Source organism: Struthio camelus, chromosome 2, assembly GCF_040807025.1.
Source record: "Struthio camelus isolate bStrCam1 chromosome 2, bStrCam1.hap1, whole genome shotgun sequence".
Lineage (NCBI taxonomy): Eukaryota > Metazoa > Chordata > Aves > Struthioniformes > Struthionidae > Struthio > Struthio camelus.
In genome coordinates, this window is record NC_090943.1 from 121,550,150 (window position 1) to 121,576,313 (window position 26,164).

The following is a 26,164-nucleotide window of genomic DNA, read 5'->3' on the forward strand; positions in this document are numbered from 1 at the left end:
TTGCACATGATAATTTGAGGTACAGTCTGCAGCTGTTAAAATTGTCCTTAATCTTCCAATTTGTTTAAAGAAGTTGCAAATGCACCATATTGTTTGAGTTGTTCTATGCAAAAACAAGTATAATCTTTGATGTTTAACTAAAATGTGTAGTTCTTCTCTATATTTTACATACTGTGTGTTATCCCTGTATTATACTTCTATGTTTACGTATTGTAGCTCCATAAAAGTTAATAGTCAAACTCCCATCAACAATAATGAAATTAAGATTTCCTGATGTATGCTTTACATGTGATTCTTAGTCACAAATCAGAGCTTGTCATTCGTACTAATTTTGGCATTTTACCCCTAATTTGCATTTACTATGCACTGTCAATCTCTGTACGATTTTCCTAACAGCCATTAAATACCAGTTTGGTTTATTATACAAATCTAAGGCTTATAAGCCTTGGATCATAAAGTTTAAAAACTGACTATCAAAGGCATTTGCAATGCTAGACCAATAAAATTCATATGACCTGAAGTTATATACAGATAGAGAATGATCTGTGCTCAGCTAGTTCCTTTTGTTTTGTAGTAACATAAGGACGTGGCTATTTACCTCCCCCCTTTGGGCAGAGTTGGTAAATAGAATGTAAACATTATTATATTCAATCAAAAAGCATTGCTGCAGTTTGCGTAATTTTTTCTTTCCAAACTCTTGGCAGCTTTTCCATGTCTTGCATGTAAATAGCGTTCTTTTTGTTTAAGCTTTCTAAATTATAGTAAATATTTCTTCCTTAACTTTATGAATATTATTCTTATCTGGCTTAAGCTTTTGGTACTCTAGGATTAGATTTTAGTTCTAAAAAAGCATCAGTAATGACCAAGCATACTATCTTGCCCCAGCAAGACAGAAGAAAGGAGCTGCATTTCCTCTAGTCATTTAAGCCACTTCCTGACCTTCAGGGTGCTCTTTTGCTTAATTGTTTTGATTTGAGCTTTGAATGTTTTCTTTTGCTATCTCTGGTTCACAAAGAGAGAACTAATAGACCAAAGGTTAGACTTAGCCATCATTTTAAATGTCAAAGCTCATGCAGTGCTGTGAAGAGTATCAGTTTGGGACACTCCTCGCTATTATGAATCAGCTGTTAAATCCTTTTCTGCATCATACCAATTTAGCTACTCTGTTATTAATTTAGTATATATAAACATGTTGGAGATTCACTAATTACATTTGTCTCCATTTCAGTTCAGCAAGGTTTACAAAATTATAATTAACAATGAAAGGAAATAACAGGCTCCTCAGAGAAATCTGAGAGATGTCTACAATCCATGCAATTTTTATGTTTTATTCTTCTATGTCTTTTTATGCAGCACAGTCTCTTCCTGATCCAGCGGTAGGCTGCCAAACTCCTTCAATGCTTTTATAGGGGTTATAGATGACAATGGTGAGAAGGAGATTGTTAGCAAAGTCCTTTCTCTGGTTTTTTTTTTTTTGTTGTTTTGAATGTGGGTGTTCTTTTGAATTAAAAGTGGAGTAGGCAACTTCTGACAAAATATCTGTGAGATTCAGTTCAATATATCTCAGTCTTCGAGTTTTTTTTTTGTGTTGCATGACTGGGTACATTCTTTTCACTATTATTCAAGGAACAATTAAATCAACTCTGGCCATGGCACTGAAGACAATGATAGTGCCAGAAGCCTTGCCGATCTTGAAAAAATTACCTTTCCAATTATCAGATTTGGAACAATTATATGTTTATATTTATTTAGATATATTAGTTTTCAAATAACATCAGGACAGAGTTCTGTTTTTCTTTTAATTTCAGCTAGTACAGATTGGATTAACTCACTATGAAAAAGAACATTTTTTCAAACTTCCACCCATGCCATATGAACCTGGGATTTAAGATTTTTGGCTCGGGTATCATCAATAATAGTGTCTGTTAAGTTCTGATATGCACATTAAAAACATGTTCTAATATAATTCCAAATTCCAATTGATTTAAATTAAAATTTAGAAGCAAAAAGGTGTGTGAAATTTTTTTCTTGTATCTAGCTCCAAGTATGTAACAAAATTTTGCCTCCAGACCATCCCTCTGAACTCTTTGCCCTCAGGTTAGAGTCTTACTTAATAGTGGTACTTTCTAGTAGAACTACAAGCCCAAGAATATATGTATATAAGCATCATAGGAATTACTACTTTCACATTCAGCTACTGCATTTCCAGGATTAACTGTATCCAGGTCTAACCTCTCTTAGAGCTTTTCAGTGATGACACCTCAATAAACTGTTCAGTGCTCAGCTTTTCCTCATAATTATCTGAATCCTCCTTGCTGCAATCTAAGGTAATATGTGGCTTCATCAGTACGTAGTGTTGCCTTCATCTTTGCACCAGATTTTCTGTACTTTAAGACTGCTATCATATCCCTCCCTTTACTCAGGATGACTAACTTCATTATTAGCAAATTCTTTCAAGCATCTGATCTGAATCTCCCTAACATCCAAATTAAATCTCTAGTACTTCACATCTTTTCTGGGGTGGACAATGAGAACAATGTGTTCTCTTCTTCATCGCAATCTGTAGCATAGGGAGGATGCTTACCTCTCTCAGACTTCTCTTGAAACTAGAAAACTCCTTCTCTCCAGTCTTTTCAGATGACACAGACTTTCTAGATTTGCGACTGATTTTATCACTTTAATTCAGGCTTTGTTAATTTAGTGCACATCCTTCCTGAAGGGCAGTGTTAAAATTGGACACAATTCCAGCTGTGGCTTTAGCAGCTCTACAGCAGGATTACATCACATGTCATATATTACCTCACAAGCATTTGGACATCCCAGTAAGATAGTTCTCCTTTAACCAAAGGCAGGACATTATTGGTGAATACTTAATGTGGGATTCATTACAACTTCCAAACCTTTTATGTGGAAGTCTCCTTAACCAGTAGTTTTCCATCCTGAATTTATTCAGCTGATAACACAGTGCTGTATTTGTTTCTGCTCAGTTACCTCCTTTTTGTCACAATCGTTCCGCATTATAATTCTGTTCTCTGAAGCACGTGCAGATTCTCTCAGCATTTGTGAAGGAGGAAAACGTAGTTTAACCTTAATTCTTCACAACTAAATCAGTACAAAAATACATTGCAAGGTAGCACAGGAACTACAAACTGCTGAAAAAGATGGCACCCATACTTTGCACAAAAGCAAAAAGAGAGACCTTAGAACTTGTATTCTTTACTGAGCAGCTCTGTCTTTAAAACAGATATGGGAAACTTCTCAATGTTAGAGAAATGAATTGCATTTCTGTAAATATAATGAAAATTTCATGCAACACCGATGATGTTTCTGTAATTGTCTTTTAGAAGAAATTATGTAATTACAAGAGAAGAAATTATGTAATTACAAGAATGCCACTTATTCATTTGGGTAGACAGAAGCACCAGGTTGAAACTACTGTATCTACGAAATTGTCACGGAAACACAACTGCTTACACAGTATATTTTAAAACTAGGATGTCATGCATAAGGTGGAAACACCATCTGACAAGCGGAATCTTAATTCTGTGGCAGCATGTGACCCAAGTAGATTTATCCATTTAATAACACTTGTATCTGGACCTAGTTATTCGGGGTGCTTACTGTAGGCACGCATTGGGACAGCAATTAAAAGAGGTCCTTGGCCACCGCGCCTTGCAGGGCGCAGGCCGTGGGCAGAGGCCTGGCCTGCTGCTCTGGCAGCGCCAGGGGGCACGGCCCGCCTCGGCCAGGACCGGGGCGCCTCTCGGTGCCTCGGCCAGGACCGGGGCGCCTCTCGGTCCCTCGGCCGTCCCGCCGCGGTGCCCCACGGCCGCCTTCCTGGGCCGCTTGGCACCTTGTCCTCGACGGAGCGCGGCGGCTGCGGCCTTGCACATCTCTCGTAGGGCGCATAAGCCTAAATGGAGACTGGCTGCTACTGTGCTGGGGCAGCGCACGCACTGTAACAGCGAGCGTCTGCCCTGCAACGAGGGCAGGCGAGCGGCCTAGGTCCACCCCTGCCCGCCGGCTCTCTCGTGTCACGAGTTTGCGAGTCCTCCGCAGCGGCCGCCTCTCCCCTTTTGTCCTGCTAGCACAAGGGGGCAGCCTGTTGCGATCCGGGCTCCTAGACACGACAGCAGCGCACAGCAAGCACCCACCCAGACAGGGAGGGGCGCTACCAGCCGCGCGTGGAGCCGCCGCACCCGCCTGCTATTTGGACACCGCAGCCGCTCAACGCCGACGCGGCTCCCCACTGACGCGCACTGCGCATGCGCTCCCCCCCCCCGGGAGAGGGTGCTGGCAGGGGAAGGGCGGGCGGCTTCGTCGCCGCTACTGCGCAAACTCCGCCGGCGGCGCATGCGCGCTACTGCTTCCCATCGGCCGCGGGGTGCCCTTTCCCTCCTCTCCGTCTTCCCTCAGGTACCGATGGCGGCGAGTGAGGCAGAGACGGCCCAGCAGCAAGTGAGCGGCCGTGGGGGAGGAGAACGCGAGCGGGGAGCAGCGTGCGTGCGAGGCGGGGAGGGTCGCGGGCGGGCGGCACAGCCCCGCCCCCTCCGTCATGGCGGGGGGCGGGGCTGGCACGTGGGGGGCGCGCGGGGCGCGGGCAGCCCCCTGCCTGCCCCTCCCCCCCCTCCTTCCCGCCCGCCGCTAACGGCCATCAACGGCTGCGCCAGCCCAGAGGGAAAGGGGATAAAACGCCGAGGAAGCTGGAGGCGTGAGGTGGCTCTTACAGCGGGGATGGAAGGGCGGTGACGCTTATCGTTCTCGCTGAGCTGGGCCGCGGCGTGCTCTGTGTTTCGGGGGAAGCTCGTGTCCTGTCAGTGTAAGCACTGAATCAGAATGAGTGGATTTAAGTAGCCTCTCATGAACCCCAAGTCCCGTGAGGAGCTTCTTGCCGGTAGGCCTTGATAGTGTCCAAATGACAGCTTGATTGTCTTTGCTCAAGCCCTGAGAGGTGACTACGATTTTGCACTGAAGGTGTTCATTTCAGATTTTTAATAGATAACACTGAAAGCAGCAAGAACGTAGTTGCCCATTTTTTTACTGGGGTTTACTGGATAATTTTACTCAGTCTTACACAGCAAAAGCTAATGCTGAGGTCTGGGGGATCTTTATGCTGCTGGATGATGACCCAGCCAGGAGTTGCACTGACTGGGAGCTGCAGGCATGTGTTGCAGCCGCTTCGCGAGTGACCTTGTCACTGATAAAGAGTTACAGATTATCCACAGAAATACAAAAGATGCTGTTTGTATGGGAGAACTGAGCAAAGTCTACCTAAGAGTGTGAATCTTGATTGGCGTCCCAGTATTTGTGGCCTTCTGGTAGAGTCAGCTGTAGTGAATTTTGTCACGTTTGTAAGTGAAGTGTTGAGCAGCATGTGTTAAAATTATGCTTGGCACACAGAGATTATTATTACTTACTTTAACGTACCCTTTTTCTAGCTTGATGAAATTGAGGCCCTTTCATCCATATATGGTGAAGACTGGTGTATTGTTGATGAAGATGAAAAAATCTATTGCATTAAGATCAGTGATTGTCTGGAACAACCAAAATGGACCCTCTGTCTGCAGGTATAGTATTGTTAAAGAGTTTGGCACAGATTATGCTGTTGGACCCTTCCCCCCCCCCCCCCCCCCCCCACAAAACCTTGTGTCTGCATGAAACCCTTTTAAATAGGATTCAATATGGATCAACAAGCTTCTGGATCAGAGTGCTTCATAGACTTCTCAGTGATGGTTCCTGTAACACATCAGTGTGCTTGTAACATTTCATGTAACGTTGCATAGCCTAATTCCACACCTGTCCAAAACTAATTTAAGTGGTTTTCCGCAAGTCTCCTCTTTAAATTATTTTTTTACATTGGCTTTGCATAGGAAAACTGAGTGAACCAGCTGCAGCTGCTTCTAGACATACTTTCTATGAAGCTTGGAGACAAACTGAAGTCAGATCATCTTAACTGAGTAACTTGCTACTGTGTGTTTACAGCACTGAAAATAGTTTTATTTAGAGGAAGTAACTCTGAAGTGTCTAATTATAGAAGTACAGAGCCCCTTAAATAAATCCAACAGCCATGCATGTAGCTCCTTCCAAGTTTCTTTTGCGCTTTTATTTACATATTTCATCCCTAAAGATTACTTTATGAAATATATTATTTGTATGTATAACAGTTATTGGAATTCTAAATATAGACATAAAGGTTTTCGTCATTCTGTAACAACAAAGCCAACTATTTTCTTCATTTGGAACACTAATTGTTACCCTAATGCTCCGCATCAGAGTCTATAAGTACAGCTCAGGTAGTTGAGAGGAGTAGTCCAGTAAATATTTACACCGAGTTTCTTTCAGGTAGTTTTGCCTCCAGGATATCCAGCTGCAGAGCCGCCTATTTATCAGCTAAAGTAAGTGAAATTTCTGGTCAAGAATTTTTTTCTTTTTAAATGTTTATATCTCTTTTCTGAATTACCACTTTAATTGTTTAAAATGTAAGTTGAAGTTCGGTTAAGATGACTCCTTGAATTAAAATATCCTGGGGATGGGGATGTTTCAAGCAGGAATATTTACTTTTTCTTCCAAGCCTGCCTCATGGAGCTCTTAACGATAATTCATTTTCTTCCCTCAGAAGTCTTCTTGGGAAAATGTTATTTTGTTGCAAGGCAACAATTAGACTGTGGCAATATGATGACTGTTGCTTGTTATGTTGGACGCTGATGTCTCGCTGTTTCCCTGAGTACCCCTCTTTTCTGGATCCTTCTTTCAGATTATCGGGCATGTTTTTTGTCTGAGCACTGACTCGTTTGGGGTGGAACCAAGGACACAAGCCATTTTACTCTTTTCCTTCCCTGCTCCTCACATGCCTTGGTTCCTGTAAGAAGGAAGTCCTGATATGTAAGCCAAAAGGCAATGGAGACGAGCCAGCCAGATCCCTGATTCCAATGACAGAGGGACCAAGCCTGCGTGGCGTGATACAGAACATGTCTATCAGCGTTTTAGTTTATTGCTAGGACAATAGAAGATAGTGATGGTAGACTTGAGACTGAGTATAGTTTAATGTGAGACCAGGAGGATCTTCAGTACAAAACTGAAGGGTCACTGTAAATGTAAGAGGTGCTATCGTGCTGAAGGAGCCAGAAAAGAAAGCTAGTAATACACAAGGCGACTCTGGAGTGACAGTGGCCTACAATGAAAAATGAGTCCAGCTTTCTTACCTGAGGTGGGCGTAAGTCCAAAGACTGAGTTTTGAAAGGAAACTACATGCTCCTGGTTTTACCAATATTTTTAAAAGTGAAATCATGTTCAGCACGAATGTTTGACAAAAGTTTGCTTCTGTGTTTTCTGTCACGTTTATTTTAAAACGAACATTTGTTGATCTCAGTAGAGAGGCTGGAATCAGTGTATGGGTACTATTTTCATTGTATGTCTTTTCATCCTAGTGCCTCTTGGCTTCGAGGACAGGATTATGTGGAACTAGCAAATAGCTTGGAAGAAATATACGTGTAAGTGATAGACAGTGGAATATATTAAAAGGAGACAATGGATTTCCAGTTTCATGTCATGCTCTATGTGTGTTTTTATGTACCGAAAATGATTATTGCCATACAAAAGTAAGTTTATTTTATAAATCAAAGAGTCAAATATGCTGTATATTTACTATACTTAACATTTTGTGAGAACTAAGTGTGTTAAATCCTCAGACTTATTTCTTTCATGTTGTTTAGACCTGGGGCTCTTTATGGATAAAAGCCTTCATTTTGCCTTCTAATCTGTGGTCCTTTAGAATTTATGAGATTCATAAAGAATCTGGTGCTATGAAGTGCAAGATTTCTCCATCTGTTATGTATTTGGATATTAAACTGTAAGATGTGAAAATATTTGTTGATATCTTAGAGCAAAGAGGCAAAACAATTTTGTATTAAAAAGCAGTATTTCAGTTAAGGAATGAGTGCATTTTTAACATAAATTAAACCACATGTAGAATCTATTAACTATAAAGTAACAGAGACAGTTTATTATCCCGGCGTGCAGCTTAGCAATAACTCATAATGCATGAGAATAAACATAACATTTAGAAATACTCAAATTATATGAAGTGCTGTGAAATTGAGGTAATTACCGTAGTAATTGTATAGAGTTTATTTCATCCTTTTAGATGCCAAAGATGATATAGACTAAGTGAAACTGAAATATGTCATAAGTGAGAATGGTTATGCCCAAAATACTGAAATCTGAACATAAATATTAATTTTTTTATTGGCATACTATAAGACAGACAGTACTGTAGCTTGGATGAGGGTTTTTTTATCTAATTACTCCATTGCCTTGGGTAACTGAGTTTCTTAATTAAGTAGCAGACAATTTAAGCAAGCAAAATAGAATTTGAAGTTTTAAAAATGGAAAAGGATTCCCAGTAAAAAGTTATGTGGGATCATATTAACCACAAATATTCAGTGGTGCAGAAGGAACAGAGATTGACCGTAACTCTCTGCTTAGGCACCTGAGTTGCAGGAGTCTCTACAAAGGGTAGAGCTGCTGCAGGTTTTTCCTGTACTTTGTCCTGAGCATCTGGAGCAAGTTGCCACATAACGACTGCAGTGAGGAATAGTGTACTTCTGAAGCACTCTTCTTTGCAGTGGTCTTGTAGATTGTGTAAATTATGCTGTTAGGTCGGTCCCTGGGAGCTTTGTTTTGTCTGTATCAATTGCTGTTGAGAAGCCTCCCTGCTCTCCTGTTATTTTTATTTATTCAGCAGAAAATGAATGTGTTTCTACATTAGGCTGTGTATGTCATTTTAGACTGTGTTTCAAACCACGACCTCCAATGTAATGTAACGCTAGCTCAGCTTAAACTAAGTGTTGCACTCCTGCAGTAGTCACTGATGCACAGAGTATTCCTTGAAAGTCTTTGATCTATCCAAAGGTCTGAGTAATTATCTGGATAATTATCAGGTAAACGTAGGTGCTCTGCATGGTAACATAGGTACTCTGCATGATTTGCAGGTGTTTTTTTTAGCAATTGTTTAAGTGGTCTACCTGGCTTCCAATCCCTAATGATCTAGACTACCTACTTTTGCAATCTAAGACAATTTGAACTACACTGTCAGTCACTAGTCTTCATAATGAGGTGGGAGAAGCAGATATTACAGATCACAAGTCAATTTGGGGAGACCCGAAGAACTTAAAAATGTAACAAATATGTGGATTTTTTTAATATTCTCAAGGTAAAAATTTTATTCCAGTACAAAGCTTTGTTTCAAGACTTAGATACCTAAGTGACAAGAAAAAAAGCAGCGTAGAAAGATGACCTTTAAGACTAAGTGTAACTTGTTAATAATGAATGAAAGTTGAAATTGGGTTATAACAGTAGAAATTGCTAGTTACTTGCTCACAGCAGAGAAATCATATTCATGCTCTCTCCTATTCCAAAGCATTTCCTAATAACAACTCCATATTGAGAAATATGCTATGAGATAGGAAATGGTATATATATTTCAGAGAACTACTGTGAAGTTTAATTCTTGATTCTGTAGTTAAAATGTTATAATTAAAACAAATATAATTCTTCATGTATTGAAATGGTGCTTCTATATGATAAGCAGAAGCATGAAGTAGGGCACTGACTTGTTCTGGAATCTTTCCAGATTTTGACAGCCCAAATTTGACCAAGCTATAATCCTTACTGTTCCTTGAATATTTTTCTTGAAATACGTATATCTTTTTGAATTTCTGATTTTATTCAGCAATAGTGCTGTGCACGATTAGCAAAGTAAGCCTTTAAATATATAATGTTGTTATGGATCTGTACTTACATGTTGCCCCAGATGGTGGCAGTAAGTGTAAAATTTTTAATGAGAATCTGTGAGTTAGCTAAGGCTCTGAATCTTCGGTTTTGCTTTTCAGACAAACATGAACAACTCGTATCAAAATATTGGGAAAATAACTTTTTGGGACACTGTTTTAAACGTATTTTGGGTTGTTTGGGTCCTGCTGTGCACAAAGGCAACACTTCTTAGCTCTGAACCTGCACATAAAAAGCATATGTTTATGCTGGTGCCCCCTACGTAAGGACTCCCAGACGTAAATCCTTACCTCTCCTCCCTTTCTACAGGACTGCTCCTCACCCAAACTCTAGCCCATCTATCCAGTGCTCCATTTTGTCTACTGCCACTGCTGTACTCTGCAGTCCCGCAAACTCAACCCCAGATGTGTGTTCTGAATGCGTGAGTGGGAAAAGAGGGGCACCTTTCCAAGGAAGAGCCACTGCAAACATAAAGGGGGAATACTCTCCTACAGCCACAGAGCAGCTGAAGGAGCTCACCACTGGCAGTACAGCACTTTTTTGTAGAGAACAACTGACCCAAAGAAAGCTCTGAGGCTAGACACCCTCGCTTAGGATTCTTTCAAAAAATTACTCGATAGGGGAGATGGCACCACTTACCCTTTTCTCAGTTGCTTTCACTTTTCTCTGTGGCCAGTTTCCATCAGTTGCCTGTTTTCCTCCATCGTTGATGCTTTTAATGTCAAAGCAAGCCGCAAAGACAGTATCTAATGATGCAGATGTCAGCTGTTTCATGCAGTGAACTACCTAAACAGACCTTTAAAGAAGCCTGTCGAAGTTCTTTATCTCGCTAGACTATAATGTTCTATTTTTGCTTGTCTGAAATCTGCATGTTATTTAATATAGATACTTTCCAAGTGGAATCTTCAAAAAAAGGATTCTTATTCATTGTGAATTTTAAATAACTTCCAGACAGAACCTTGGTGAAAGTATTCTTTATTTATGGGTGGAGAAGATACGAGAAGTTCTGATAGAAAAGGCACAGTCATCAGATCCGGGTACTTCAGAAAATAAGTATTTTTTTAATTTACTTCTGGTTTAATTGCAAAGTAGGATTTCACTGTGACTTAAAGCTTTATATCTGGTTTTGTATTGGATCTAGATAAAAGATAACAGCAGTCTCTAATTTTATGGCTTATTTTTTTGGCACAATGATTTTCCTTTTTAAAAAGCAATGGGAAAAAAAGAAAAGGGGGAGGGTCTCAGTGGACTAGAAGAAGGATGTCACTCCTCCTAGGAATAAAATTACTTCCATGATAGCAGAGTTCAGTATAGCAGGTACATCGTGCGCTGTTCTCTATTCTGTATCAGTCATTCATAGCAGTAGTTAAACTTCTGGTGTTGAGTACGCTCTTGGATGATTGGGAATAGCCTAAAGAGAAGAGACACTTCAGTGGAATATGCAGACACATGATTGTATTCTGTCTCAGTTGCGTTCTGCTATATTGGGATGAAAACGTGCATGATCACTAGAGTTGCAGTGATTCTTCTACTGTTGCAAGGAGGTACACACTGTTGCTTACAGTGACAGAATTTGTGTAAATTCACAGTCATTCTTTTGAAAAGCTTTTTTCTTTTGCATTAAAGTGCTAATCTGCTATTAAATGCATGAGAGACGTACATATATGCACTTTTGGCAAAAGGAAACAAATGTAAGAATAGCTTAGTTCCTTGAGGAGTAAACGACTGAAGAGAAAAAACAGTTTTCAGTGCTTCTTCCTAGTAAGGTCTAGTTTTACTCTTTTAATAAACTGTGCATTTTGGTGCTACATGAAAAGAATTCTAAAAATCATTTCTCATTGGCATGACTAAAGGAATAGTTATTGGAAAGTGAAAGTTTTAGTGACAGTATTGGAAGTTTGTTGGGTATTTGGATATTATGGCTTCTGCTTCAACTAATAATTTTTCTAGGCCTTTTTAGCATGCTCTGTTGCATCTCTTCTTTTTTATTGGAAAACACCTATGTTACAAAAACTGCATCATAGGCTCTCTAAATAGATAACTAGATTGTGATATACTAACTTGTCTGTATGGTAGACTCTCTCTAAATCCAGTTGCCTGAGCGATGGAAGTGTATGATATTTAGCCTTTTGCTAATATTTATTTGTTATTTTGCATATGTCCTTTACATGAAGCAAAATACGACTGCAGAACTCCTAGAGCAGCTGAAAAATGTCCAGAGAGATGTTTCAAATTTAATGGTTTCATAATCTTGTTCAGTAGCATTGAACCATAGCTTTACATTTTTCCAGAAATGACCAACAAATGACTGAAGCACTCTGGACTGAAGACTATTTTGGACTCTAAATTCAGATTAGATTAACAGTCACAGTGTAAACATTTAATGGAAAATGTAAACGTTGATGTTCTTTTTGTCTTAGAAATAGTGTTAATTAGTATTAAAACAGAAGATATTATGTAACTGATTGCACGTGGATCCCATACCATGAGTATTCTATTCCTAATTCTAGGCGTGATTTTAGCTAATGCTGGACTAAACATTTCTGATTTTACTGTAATTAATATTATCATTCTGCGTTTTGTAATTTGAGGAAAAATTACTGGAAATGTTGTATTGATTATTCTCCAAAAAATGTCTTCATAAATTCTACTACTATGTTAGCAGAACCAGATATTAAGAAAACTAGTGAAGAAGTTGATGAAGATAATGAAAATGGTTTTCTCCTGGATTATCAGCCGGTTCAGGAAGATTCAGTGAAAATGTTGAATTTTATTACCTCTGAAAGCCAGGAAGGTAAAAAATATTTCCTTTTTAATTCTGATGAAATCGTTTGGAAGAGAGAGGCCTTAAGTTTCTATTTTTCTGCTCACTGTTTGAGTAATGCAAATCAATAACATTAAAAATTACAATAAAGATTAACTATTACAAAAAACTGCATATTTTTGGTGGTTCTGTATGTGTGCTTGTATACTTAAATGAGTCCCTTTTTTAAAGTTAAGGCATTCTTTACTTATGTAGCCATATATATTGTTCCAGTACCCTAAAAAGAAAAGAAACGTTTCCTTGTTTGTGTTCTGTAGATGAAGAACTGCCATCGATACATCATGGAAACCCAATCACAGACCGAAGGAGTACCTTCCAGGCACATCTGGCTCCTGTGGTGACACCTCGACAAGTTAGTAGAGATTGAGGAACAGGCTCTTACAGGTTTTTGTCTATCCTTTGACAAAACGTTACTGAAATACTTGGAATTAGCTGCATGTTTATTTCTTTCTTTGTATCTTTATGGGCTAATATTGTCTGAGTACTCATCAGTTATTGGCTTTCGTTATCAGCTAAATAATTACTCTACAATGCTTCCCAGTAGTTTTCCAGTTTTATCGTTGAAGTGGGTTGTTATTGCTATTTCTTCCTGTGAAGTGCCTTACGTGTAAGAGAGAGAATAAGAACACTGATATTTGCCTTTTGGATGTTAATAGCTTGTCATATGATACTTGGAAGCTACTGGACCTGCCATATGCCGCTTGGAAAATGAATTAAAATGATTTCATGACTCTCTTTCTAGAGAAAACATTTTATAGAAAAATAAACTTGAATAAAATGCATAAGCAAATCTTCATCTGGAATTAAGTGAGAGAGGTCAGCATGGTTGTACAGTTGTATTTGCCTACAATCAGTGGGAATGTCTGCTTTAGTTCATGTCAATCAGTGCAGCTGTCTGTGGTAGGGACAAGTAGTGGATGTATACCCAGGTGGGCTAGCCATATTTTGTTTCTCGTCATACATCCCATCTTTCAGCAATTTAACACAAGACAAAGAAGGCATCCTCGTGTTTAATACTCCTGATTTTTTTTTCTTTTTGTTTTTTCTTTTTGTTTGTTTGTTTAGGGAAATTGTTTCCTTGCTTTTTGAACCAGAATTAACTTTTAGAATCCACAACTTCATATGAAAATGCACCTTCCTGTGTTTACTGTGATCGGTTCATCATAATTTCATTTGTTGTCCCCTTACTGTTTGTCATGGCACAGAAACTAAATAATAATTACCTCTTACTTCTTCTATGCAGTTGAGTTTTATAGGTGTCTATCATATTTTATAGACTTTAGTTTCCTACTTTCTAGGCTGAAGCGCCCTGATCTGTTTTGGTACTTCTTATGTGGAGGTGATTCTGTACGTGTATTTATTTTCCTTCTGCTTATTTCCCTTCTATATACTTTTTGAGATGCAGTCTGGAATTATACACAACATTCAAGATGCAATCACACCAAGGACTTAGAGTGATGTGAAGTTTTCTCTTTTCCATGTTCTTTTCCTAGTAATACCTTTCAGTTTGCTTGTTTGGCCTCTACTGAGCACTGATCCTGATATTTTCATAGAAATGTCTGCCATAACCTCAAGATCTCTTTCTGAGATGAGTTTGGAGTTGCCTTTACATCGTTTTGCCTTTATTAACGTGATCTCCATGGGTGATTTCCACTTAGTCTGGAAACTACTGATCTACTCACCTTTTCTTACCATTAACCAAGTTTTAATGATAAGAAAAAGAGGATTTTCATCTTTACTTTTATCCAGTTCTTCCTTTTATTTGAAGAATCTTTGGCGAGGGACCTTGTGAAATGCTTTTGGAGATTCCAGGTAGACTAGATCAACTGGACGCACGTGGCTCAGTGACTGTGAAAGATTGTTGACGCGTTTTTGAGGCATAATTTCCTATACAAAAGCTGTATCTTCCTTTTAATGTGATATGGCTGTCCATTGATTCTGTTTTTTGTTTCACCTTCTGTTAGTTTGCCTAGTAGGAACGTAAGACTTGTTGGTCTTAACTTCCCTGACTCCTTTCTAGAGTACTTTTGAAATGTTGGTATTATGCTAGTCACCTTGCATTCCTCTGCTGCAGAAGCAATTTTAACTGGTAGGTTAGATACCTTAGTCGTAGTTTGATAGCTTCATACTCAAATTCCTTTAAAACTTTTGAATAAAAATGTGATCTGATTCTACTGATTTTTTTCCATTCGTTTTATCAGCTTGTTCTAAAACCTAGCTTTGCAGTAAGTCGCCGCCACTATGTCATCTTTGTCTGACCATTTAAGTTCACAAATGTTAACGCAACCGTTTAGTTTTTGTGCTACAGCTATATGTTTGAGTGTTTCTTTCATACTAAACTTATGTGTTGGCAATACAAATTTTGGGTAGGCTTCCGTTTCTTATGTGTTTGAAAAAAATATCCTTATTACTTTCATTTTGACACCTCCAAAAAGTTTGGCTTGCCTCGGTATGCTTGTCATGTCTATCTTGCCATCTATGCCTTCTTGTTATGTTTTTCTTTATTTGGATACAACTTTAGCTTTGTGAACCCAGCTTCAGGTTTCTTGAGCTGTTCTTTCACTGTTTGTAATGTGAAAGTAATTATGTTTTTAGGCTTATTATGGAATAAATCAGGGTTTTAAAACACTCCCTTACATTAAACACTCCATTACGTTTTCATTAAAGTAGCGCTGAACTTCAAGGGTTTTCTCAGCTGTGCTCAGTCCCTATGAACAGCGTTGCTTCAGAAGGGGAGGAAATCAGAATCATTGGCCTATCTCCTTTTCTCCTTCTACAATACTGTTGCTCATTGATGATGATTTATGGGTAAGACAGTTGCTACTTAGAGGAAATCCATACCAGCAGACATAAGTTTCCAAAAGGGCATATCTGTGTCAAGAAAGAGTATTTACTTAAAGCAGGTTAGTAATTTTACTTTTGCGTAAGAAGACATTCTTAATTTCTTCTTTCTTTACTTCTCTTTAAAGACAGCATAACTCAATAGACGTAGGAATTTCAGGTCAGGACTTCTTGGTATATGGTGAGTATAAAGGTAGAGCACTTCCCCAAAGGTCAAATCCATCTTGTTTCATTGACTCTTGCTGCACAGTGAGACTTGATCGGTCTCCAGACTGCGGGGCACTTTTGTTTTGGTATGGATTCATTTTTCTGAAAGAAAGCCAGGAAGGGTGAAGAGCAGGGTAGAAATTGCACCTGTAATGAAAACTACCTTCTTTATCAACTGTGAAGGGGTTAGTATGTGTCCTTAATACTTTATCTGCATCATCTGTATGTTGTAATGGCATTGATTTTCTGTACAGTCCATAGACTGCTGTGTAAATTCTTTTATTGAATATTTTTTATAATGGAATTTCACTGCTACTGTAGATTTCAGTGACAGCCAGAGTAATACTATAGTTATTTATATAATACAATATGCTACCATAAAACATATGGGAAAAGAAAGCGATAGGTATATTTCAGGTAGCAATCTAGACTTAGTACCATTGCTCTTCCTTGTCTACTTTTGGCTCATTCTAATGCTTAAAATGTACATTGTTCTTGGATTTTTTCACTGAGGAATCTTATATTTGAGGTAATTTTTATAGGTTGTTACTTGAATTTCTTCCGGAAGAATTGGAAATGGCATAGTATAGCTAGGACAGATACTAAATGTGTAAATTGATTACTCCTCAGAGACATTTTCCTTTTGAATGGAAGGCAATTTGCTTGTCTGGCATGTTTTCCCAAGCTTTCTCAACTTCAGTAGTGCTTTGCTCAAAGTAATATCAATTATATATTATCTATTAAAACAATATCTTGGTCAAAGCCCTCCTCTTTGCTAGATCAAGCTAATAAGGGTTGAACAACTGCTAACTTGTTTAATTAGAAACAGAAGATAAAGTAATATTGATACATGTTTTGAATTTCATACTGCTTAAGAGCAGAGAGATAGATGTGGTGGGAACATCTATGGTTTGGGAAACGCTCACACTTTCTGACCTTTAATGAGAATGTATTTTTCTGATTCTTTCTGTGAAAAGGAAACACTGAAAACAGTAAGTATGAAAAAAAGAAAGTCTTAAAGTGAAACGTGGTAGAACTTTCTAAACCTCTCGTGTTTTCATGACACTGGTAAAAGCAGTGTGTAATATAAACACATATGTCGAGTTGTGTCATATTATTCCAGCTTAGTGTTATATTTGAAATAAGTTGTTAGGTGCAATTCATATTTAATATTGTTTTGAAAATGTTTTCTAAATCTTGCTGTCTGTTTAATGAAACAGTTCAGCACTTTTACATATTCGGCAATAATTAAGCATGCAGTGTTCTAATTCAAAAAACAGCAGTTTTCAATATTCTAGAAAAATAGTTTGAGACTAGCATTAGGGTGCTGAGAAACTACTCCTTGAATTAGTACGTTGAATATTTAATAGATTTTATTGCTGAATGCGTCAAAGTTTAAAACTGTTTCATTGTGTTGTTAAAAAGCGGGCATTTGTTGAGCAATCCAATTGAGATGGGGTGTACAAAAACCCCATTGTAAAAGCAAATTTATTTCTGTTTTTTTTTTCTTTAAAGGTGAAGAGAGTTCTTGAAAAATTATATGAGAATAAGAAAATTGCGAGCGCTACCCACAACATATATGCCTACAGGTGAGAGCTAAATAGTGATTTTTTCAGGGTTCTTTGACAAGTGGATGCAGGACGGGAGAAAAGTAAAATCCATCGGATTTTATTCTTTGCGATTAAATCTGTACAGGAGAAGGCTTCTTATTTGTATTTTAAAGTTTTTAGGCTTTATTTTGAATTTGAGATCAAGAAAGTAAGACATATAGTAGAAAATATGTTATAGTAGTAAAACAGCATTAGGAATAAAAAGAAAGCCTATAAGTGGATTTGAATACATATTGTTATATTTTGTATAGGACGTGAGAGCATGGAAATGCTACACCATCCCAAAATAAGTGTCTATTATTATTATTTTTTTTATCTGCAAAGTAACTTTTTATTCCCGACCTTATATTTGGAAATGACTGAAATGTTTTAGCTCAAATAAGAGTTAAAACTGAAAGCCTGAGGCAGACATCTGGCATATGAAATTTCTGCAGAAATACTTGAAACTTCAAGGAAAGTGAGAAACAGGTAAAAAGAGTTTTGCAATGGTCCATCTCTGTCATCTTCTGCAAACATAGCTTATATGCGATGAATAGGTCTCAGTCCAAGTAGAGTGATGTAGGTTTTTTGAGGAACCTAACTAACAGTGAAAGGAATCCTTTCATTCTTTCATTACTAGAGGAACTAGTCATCTGAAACAGCATGTATGAAAACCAATCCATTCAACTCACATTTTAGAGTGATGCTAGTGACACATGAAAATGAGAGCAACTGAAAGCTTACTTCACCAACGAGTCTACTGAAGTTAAAAGTTTCTATAAAGAGAGGGTTTTTATTGTCACTGCTGCTGCTAATCTGACTCCTTGCACTCGTGCTATCTAAACACACTTTAAAAAGGTAGCAGAGACATTCTTGTTGCTTCATATTTTTCGTCTGGTACCATAAGCCTCTGTCACTGTCATGTGTAAATGCAGAAGTTATGAAATCAGTTGGGTGGGTAACAAACAGTAGATCTCTGTGAGGATTACTTTTTGGAAAATTAAGACCTAGGCTGCATTCCTTTGTATGAAACAGCAGGCTCCAAAGGCTTCTGGAGTGCTCCCTGTATAAACCTTCAGCTGTGCCATACCCTGTCACAGCTTTGCTCTGGAAGAAGGCTCAGTGGATAGCATGGAGAATCTGGAGAATCTGAAGCTGAATTTCAGTAATAGTTTCACACTGCTCCTGAAATCTAGACTTAACTAATTATTGACAGTAGTTTCATCAGACTTCTTCCCAGTCCATTCCTACCCCATAATTCGTACTTGTATCTGATAAGAGTTGGTTTCAGCTAAGATTAGGCTGAAAACCTAAGGGTTTTTCTTAATAGGGGCCTTACACTGGTAATGAGCTGGGAGTTAACTTGAGGTAGTCAAAAATATTTGTAGAAGCTTCTCAACACATGTTACACTGTACAGATAAAAATTTGTGGTTTACCCTAAGCCTCATCCTGTTTACGTGTAAATGCCCTTAGTAAGGAAGCAGAATTGATCCACGTGTTTATGAAGGATTTTTGAGACTTCAGGAATCATCTGCAAATGTTCATTGACTGACATTTTTGAAATCCATTCTATTTTCACTTTTTTTTTTTTTTTTTTTTTTTAAGAATATACTGTGGAGATAAGCAGACCTTCTTACAGGATTGTGAAGATGATGGGGAGACAGCGGCAGGGGGACGCCTTCTTCATCTCATGCAGGTTATAGGGATTCAACTTTGACTTCTGGCAGTCTTAAATAGACTTTTAAAATCACAGCAGTGTAAATAAATTTATACAAGTTTATTTAGCTCTTGCTCTGCTCTTTGTCCAATCGGTGATTGTTTTCTCGGGCATGAAAGAGAGAAGTATAGACTGCTGCATGCATATAATAAATTGGGTCTTCCAACTCTTTGATCATAAAAATGAGTACTGTTCGTAGATTGTGTTAATAGTTTGAACAGTTCAAAAGGGAATTAAATTTTGATTCCTATGCTCACTATGTGGTGTAAGTATACAGAAAATGAAGACTGAAATAAACTGATTGACAGGACAGAACAGCTGACCTAAGCTCAATCTTTCATTCAGTCTCCTTGTATTATTCTTAGTAAAAAAGCAGTACTATTTGAAACTGCAGAGTAGGACCTCAAATGGAAAAGGTAGTGTGGATGAGGAAGTTGTTCTATTAATTTTCTCTATTTCTTTGTGCGGTTTCCAGTTCTGGATCCTCAGCCCTCATGTTTGCATATTTCTTAGTTTTCAGGGATTGAAATAATATTCCCTCAGCAAAGTTACTACTAAAAGTGAATTGGGATTGGTAAATTGTGATTCGCTAGCGTGACACAAGCCCCTCAGTAGTACCCCAAGTGAAATACCTGAACTACAGGGAACAGCTAAGTACATTTTATGCTGTGCGTTAAGTTATTTAACTCTATGGGTATTTTTGCTTCTACTTTAGATTACTCTCGCCTTCAGAACATGGGTTTTCTTTTTCCATCCTTTTCCAGCTTGCATATTCTCTTGCTTAACGTGCTGTAGAGCACGTTAAGCAACACCATTTCTACCACTTGCTCTTGGAGACTGTTATAAAACTTACTTTTTGATTTCAAAGTTTATTTCTGAAACAAATTGTCAAAGTACTTCAATCAATTATAATTTTTATTTAGAACTTTTTGAAACTTCCTAAGTAACTTAAACTTGACTTGGCAAGCTAAATCTAATTTTGTGTAATATATGCAAGCATAGGTGGTAGGTGTGAGGACTTTATTATAATAAAGAAATAACGTAAAGAAACAACTTTCCAGTTACTGTTCTTGGAGGTACCTGATTTATTCTGAGCTATACTGAGCGCAGGGATTTTTCAGTCTGTTAATGTATCCTTTTGAAAGTTGTCAAATTTACAATGTCCAGGCTCTTAGCACTCCATAGAAATCAAGTTTAGGAAATGACATGAAGTGTTGTCTTTCGTATGTGAATGGGTCTAAATTGAGTGGATCATTTCTCTCCATCTGCGGTCCTAATTACTGGAGTATATTTGTTTTGGGAGAGTACTTCCGTAGGGATCAGAAGAGCAGAATTTCCACAACTAGGAAAAGATTAAAATAGTTTATGGGCTTATTTCTGGGTGTTCAGATAGTTCTTTTCATTTTTCTCGTATAAATGCTTACGAGTGATAACGGGCTTGAAAATTAAGTGGTTTAATCCCTTTATTGCTGCTGTAGTTACAGTTTTCTGCACTAGAAATCTTCCCTTGTTTCAGATAGACCTAACACTTCAGTCAAGATAGCATTTTCTGGTTACAAGAAACAGTATTGCAGATTAACTCTTTAGATTTAAAGTTAGGGTTAAAAAAAATCCCAGCTATGTTTAACATCCTGTTTACCGTGAACAATTGCTATAAATGGACTTTATTGCTGATATGTAAGAGTAGAAAATGCCTGTCACAGAAACTTCCCCAATCCTTCTTTGTATTTTTTACGTTATCCTTTTTATTTTAAAATTGAAAGAATATTTCTGTCTTCACAAACAAAGGTAGAATCTTCTGATATTATTGTTCAGATTACTCATACCTTTTTTTTTTCTCCTTATGGAGGTCATGAGTGGTGTTTATCTGCTTATTGATAGCTGCCTCTTAAGGGGTTTTCCACCTCTTCCACTCCACCAAACCACTATGTAACTTGCAGAGCATGGTATTTTTGCTCAGCTGCATGCAGATAAAACTGTGTTTGCTCTGTTTGGCTCCAAGCCATCTTTAGGCATTAGTGTAGTGCTGTGCAGGGTCAAAGAGTAAGCTGTTTTTAAGTGAAGACTTTCCACAGAGATTTTAGACTTCTCAGTCTGAGGGCCAAATTCAGGATCGTGGTCACTATTCATGCAACGCTAATTTGAGCGAAAATGGTAACTCAGGGTTGTCACTACATGTTTCCATGCAAGCAATATAAATCTAACTTAAACAGTGATACCTGGGCCGTTGTGCTTCCATTTGTATTAGCTTTCATGTGGCTTCCTAAGGTGACTCTGACTGGGCAGTTTCTAGCTCTTTACTTTGATCAGGTATGGCAAACCTGCACAAGCTGATGGTTTTATACAAAGGATGAACTAAACCAACACTAATCGTTACTTGCAGTTTGATCTTTGAGACTTCAGGGTAACTTGGGAACTGGGATTTTTCAAAGGCAGCAAAGAGTTGATATTTTGGCAAGACATACGTTTTTCTCCTATATTTAGACAATTGGTATTCACTGTCTTTCTAATGTTTGTTTGCTGCTGGTGATGGCGATCTTTTTAGGAGAGAATTGCTCTAAGGCAGAATAAATGATAGTTTTCAAGTCTTGTCAAGTCGCGTTTAGATATTGTGAAAAATGAAGGTTGAAGGTCTTCCATGTTTCTTACCGTAAACAGCAGTAAAAGAAATCATCGTTTTACCTTCTGATTAATTCTTTCCTTGATTGCTGATAGTTTTGAAGACGCTATATAACCGTTTAGTTTCTTTCAGTCCTATTCGCTGGGACTGGACTTAATAAATAAAGATCATCAGCATGAAATATGTGTATATATATGCTCTTTGGAATTTGGAAAGCTACTGCTAGGTGGTAAGGGATCATGACTCAAACCTGGAAGATTCAGAGGTTTTGTGTATTCTCCAGATGCTGTTGCTGAAATCCTGCAAATGGCAGCAATACTAGCTATGGCATTTCAAGTATCCGTGTGAACAATGCCTCATTTGACTGTCCCCTGGGTGTCATTAACCTCATCCACCTTCATTTCAAGAATGTGCATAGATGATCTGCTTAGTAACAGAGGTTCTTGAGAAAAAACAATGTGCCATACCAAAAAATAATGTGTAACTCGGTTAGGTGTCTCTATAAATAGTATCTGAGGCCTTTGACGCACGGACGAGCAACTGCAGTGCACGTGAGATAGCTTTACCCCTCTCTGAGGGATATATTGACTCATTCTACTTTGAATTTACTTTTGGGCAAAAGCTCAAAAGGGACACTTAACACAGGGTACCAGATAAAGACAAGTCAACAATTCTGTGGTAACTTCTCTGTGTGAAACAGAGCTGACTGTAAATTCCTCCTAAAAGCACAAAAAAGTAAGTTTTTTCTATGTTTAAGACAGATGTCAAGAGCAAAACTAGCTTCCTAAAGGAAAAAACTTTTTTTTTTTTTTAAAACAGATTTTGAACGTCCACAATGTGTTAGTTGTGGTATCCCGCTGGTATGGAGGTATTCTGTTAGGACCAGATCGTTTTAAACACATCAACAATTGTGCAAGAGCTATACTTGTGGAATACAACTATGTACGTTCAGTGGTAAGTTACTGCCATTTAGAATGAAGGTATTTATATGATAGCTTACATAAACTGTCGCTGTTCAGATGAAGCCAGAAGAGAAGTAATACTAGTTGTCATCCTCTAGTTGCTTTGATGCACTCATTGTAAGCATAGGATCATATCAAAAACTAACAACTGTTTTCCTTTTTCAGATTGCAAAAATTATCGTTGTTCTCTTGTGTAATTTTGTTACTTGTTGGGGAAAATAGTAGTGCTAATAGTAAGCAAAAAAGAGACAAAATTGAAGAAACTTCTAACTAAAAAATACTTGATGATCTGACATGGTGCATGAGATCCCTGTACTATGGTATATTTATTGAAAACCAGTCTAGTAAAATAGGTGATATTTTTCCCTCAAGTAATGTACAGATGCAGATAGGAAAATAAGTTTTCATGAAGTCAACTGCTAGTAGGAACTCCATGTTAAGTTGTATGTGTAGCAGTATCGACTTGAAAGAGACTGGGGTTTGCTTTAAAGCTGTTTTCTTTGACTAACTTCTTTGATGTTGTTCTCATTTCTTCTTAGTTACTATTTAACAACAGAGATGTTTTTCAGGAATGACAGAATTAATATTATACCTTATATGCCTTGTACATGGTCCACCTTAAGATGAAAATACAGCACAGCTGTGCTTTTCTTAAATATCTTCACAGAGGCAAACTGAGAAATTGACTCCGTGTCCTTGCCAGTATTGTGCCTGCCTCCAGGCAGAGTTGGGAGCTGTCCTTCAGTTCCCATCAGTAATTTCCTGTAGCATTAGGTGGCTTTGAGCAGATACAGGTGCCTGCTGCCTGTGTTCCACTGAACTCTTGGGTGGGAGAATACAGAAGATAAAGAGACTGAAGTTAGGGACCTGCTTTATGAGTGTGAGGTGTGCAACAGAAGGGTGGCAGCAGTTGAGGAGATGGGTCTAAAACCTGAATTTAAGGGTTGGGGGTGGATGGGAAGGGAATATGCCTCCTCCTGTGCGTGCCAGGGACTGGGACCTGCTGCCAGTGCTTCTCATGGTTACATGTGCCACAACTGCCAGTGCTAGTGTGTAGGCAGACTGAGTGTGGGAATCCCTGTAACCTGTAGGCATTTTAAAACGTCAAAACTTTATTAGACCCAAAGAAGTTTTGATAGTTAGAGAATATAACATACCACAGCTTCATAGCAACAGCAAATACTATTACAAGACTAGGCAGTAGGCACTATTAAAAAAAAATTAAAACTAGACTAGGAGAGTGCAAACTAAGTAACATTAATTATTACAGCAAAGATCAAGGGAAGATGTTTCAAAGGGACCTAAATGACTCGGGAGACTAAGTCCCAAATGTCTTTCAAGGGCATTTTAGCTCCTAAGGGAGCTAAATCTGAAATTTCCTGTTTACATAAAAGCATCTAAGGTGGTTGTGGCTGGATGCTGAGCATTCTTCCCAGTTCTTCTCCCTGCACTTGTCAGTTATTTGCTTTTTGCATTTTAGAGGTGTTTGTATATACTTAGTGATTCCCTTTCTTGGCACCTGGTGTTTTCTTTTGTTTATGTTTTGCTCATATCATAATAGGAAATTATAATGCGATTTTTAAGCGTTTACCCTCAAGAGAAAGTTTAGTACCAAAAATTGCTTCTAATTTTTCAATATTTTAATTACTTCAGTCAGACTGTGTTTCTTTATTGTATATTAACCAATATGCTTTGTTACCAATATCCCGTGGAAAAATAATAGATGGTAGTTACAGTAATTACTCTTCTAGTCACATGGATGTGTTCTTGAAGAAGTATGCTTTTAGGTAACTTTCTTCAGAACAGCAGAGTTCAAACATCCTTTTAGGGTCTGTTTCTGTTCCATGCACAAGAAGAAGGAGAGAGAAGATTAGTAAGTTCTGTGAATTGTAGTGGCAGATTCCCTCATTGCTCTGGGAAGTGCCCAAGATTAATGCCTACTGCGTTTAGTTAGAGTGAACGTAATCTGCCAGTATGCTGAAGTCCACAAAATATTTAAAAACTGTTGACTACGTTCCCCAAAACTTGTAACGAAAGTGCAAAACCTCATACAGCAGTTGGTTTTCACATGTGAAGAAAGATCATGTTTTTCAGAATTGGCAGTCAGAGTAAGTTGTGTGATGCAATGTTGATGCAGTAAGACTGGTAAAGTTTTGTTTTTCCTAGTGTAGATTTGTTTTGCTTAGGGAGCTGGTTTTAATGTACATATCTTTTGATACAGTCACATCCTCACTAGCAGGAGTTTTGCAGTATATTGTACTAGTATTCCTATACTGGTAAGCTCCTCCTTGAGTAAAAATGGCTTAGATTATTTCTGCATTACATGCTTCTGTTGGCATAGGTATGTGAAACGGAAATTTCAAAGAGCTTGTACCCTGCCCAAAGGCTTTGTGTTTTGAGCCTATAATTTTAGCATTGCTGAAGGCAGAAGTTTATAAATAGCAAGGTAAGCAGGCAAAATAATGAAACTTGCTGGTTAAATATTCTAGAATTGTTAAAAACTGCCACAAATAGGAGTGAGTTAATGAACACTATTCCTATTCGAATAAGTCTTATAGGTGACCTTGAGAGAGTACCTGCAGTGTGTTAAGAATGTTGCTTTTAAGTTTTGATTTGCTCGTTTTTTATTTCAGGAAGAATCATCTAAACAAGTGGGAAAGAGCAAAAGGATAAAGAAGGACAACAAAAAGAGAATGGAACATTAATTTATTCTTAAAATATTAAAATATAAATATGTACTTTGCACATATTTATAGAAATGAAATATTGGACAATATTGCCTTATCCACAACAGACATTTTGTATTCAAAAGAAAATTCAGTAAAGCTATAGATATATTTTCCCGTTGTTCTGTCATTTCTTCAGTTATTCTGAAGTGTAGAGCTTAGACGAATGAGTTTTCTGTAGTATATATTTCAGCTCCTTGCTATGAGGGCGTTACAGCATCCAGAATCATTTTTTTCCCCCTCAACTATGAATGATTGATTAAAATGTGGATTATCTATCCTCTCTATTATTGGGTTGGAACTCAAACGCCTGCCTTGTACTGAAACTTGAGACCCTACTTTCTTGTTTTGAGGGTGAGACTGAAGCCATTAACATCCTGCAAGTGACCTGGTTTTTGAAGTTTTCAGTACCTAAAAGGAAAGCAGATGACCCAATGCTATATGGCCTTGGAGAGCCTGGAGCTGCCTACATGGTTCTCAGTCATGTCTGGTAGAAACTGCTCGGTGACATAAAGGAAGGCTGCGCATGGGTGGTGAACTACAGAAATGTAAAGCTACTGCTTCAAAATTTCCTTAAGGAGCATGCTGAGTGTGTCAGACTCTTGAGATGTTGTTGACCCGCTGAGGATAAGTGTCCTGTAATTAAGGGAACCGGTGATTTCAACAAAGAATATGGAGATTTTGAAATCACAGTGTTACAGCTAGTAGTGAATGTTAATACACATTCTGATATGGGTTGTAGTGATGTAGAGTGGGAAAAAATGCAAATGTTAAAAATACAATCACAAACACTTGCATTTTTCTTCTCTTTTATTAATAGTTTCCAGACTTTTCTCTAATGCATTACAGAAAAATTTAACAGGCCATTTCTGGCAGTAAATCGTTATC

At 38.0% G+C, this 26,164-nt stretch overlaps 1 protein-coding gene across 7 annotated transcripts; it reads left to right on the top strand.

Annotated features, from left to right (window-relative positions):
* Nucleotides 1-4,161: 4,161 nt before the first annotated feature.
* IMPACT (impact RWD domain protein) lies at nucleotides 4,162-25,390 on the top strand. Of its 7 annotated transcripts, none has more exons than XM_068932387.1 (11): nucleotides 4,162-4,416; nucleotides 5,439-5,567; nucleotides 6,343-6,395; nucleotides 7,428-7,490; nucleotides 10,741-10,826; nucleotides 12,452-12,583; nucleotides 12,871-12,965; nucleotides 17,177-17,250; nucleotides 18,857-18,947; nucleotides 22,408-22,542; nucleotides 25,184-25,390. In XM_068932387.1, the coding sequence occupies exons 1-11, from the start codon at nucleotides 4,354-4,356 to the stop codon at nucleotides 25,253-25,255; spliced, it is 993 nt and encodes a 330-aa protein (XP_068788488.1). In that variant the 5' UTR covers nucleotides 4,162-4,353; the 3' UTR covers nucleotides 25,256-25,390. The 7 variants fall into 7 exon arrangements, with proteins under 7 accessions (XP_068788488.1, XP_068788490.1, XP_068788485.1 ...); XM_068932389.1 differs by having other exon boundaries at nucleotides 4,199-4,416; nucleotides 22,408-22,530; XM_068932384.1 differs by having other exon boundaries at nucleotides 4,219-4,458.
* Nucleotides 25,391-26,164: the final 774 nt, after the last annotated feature.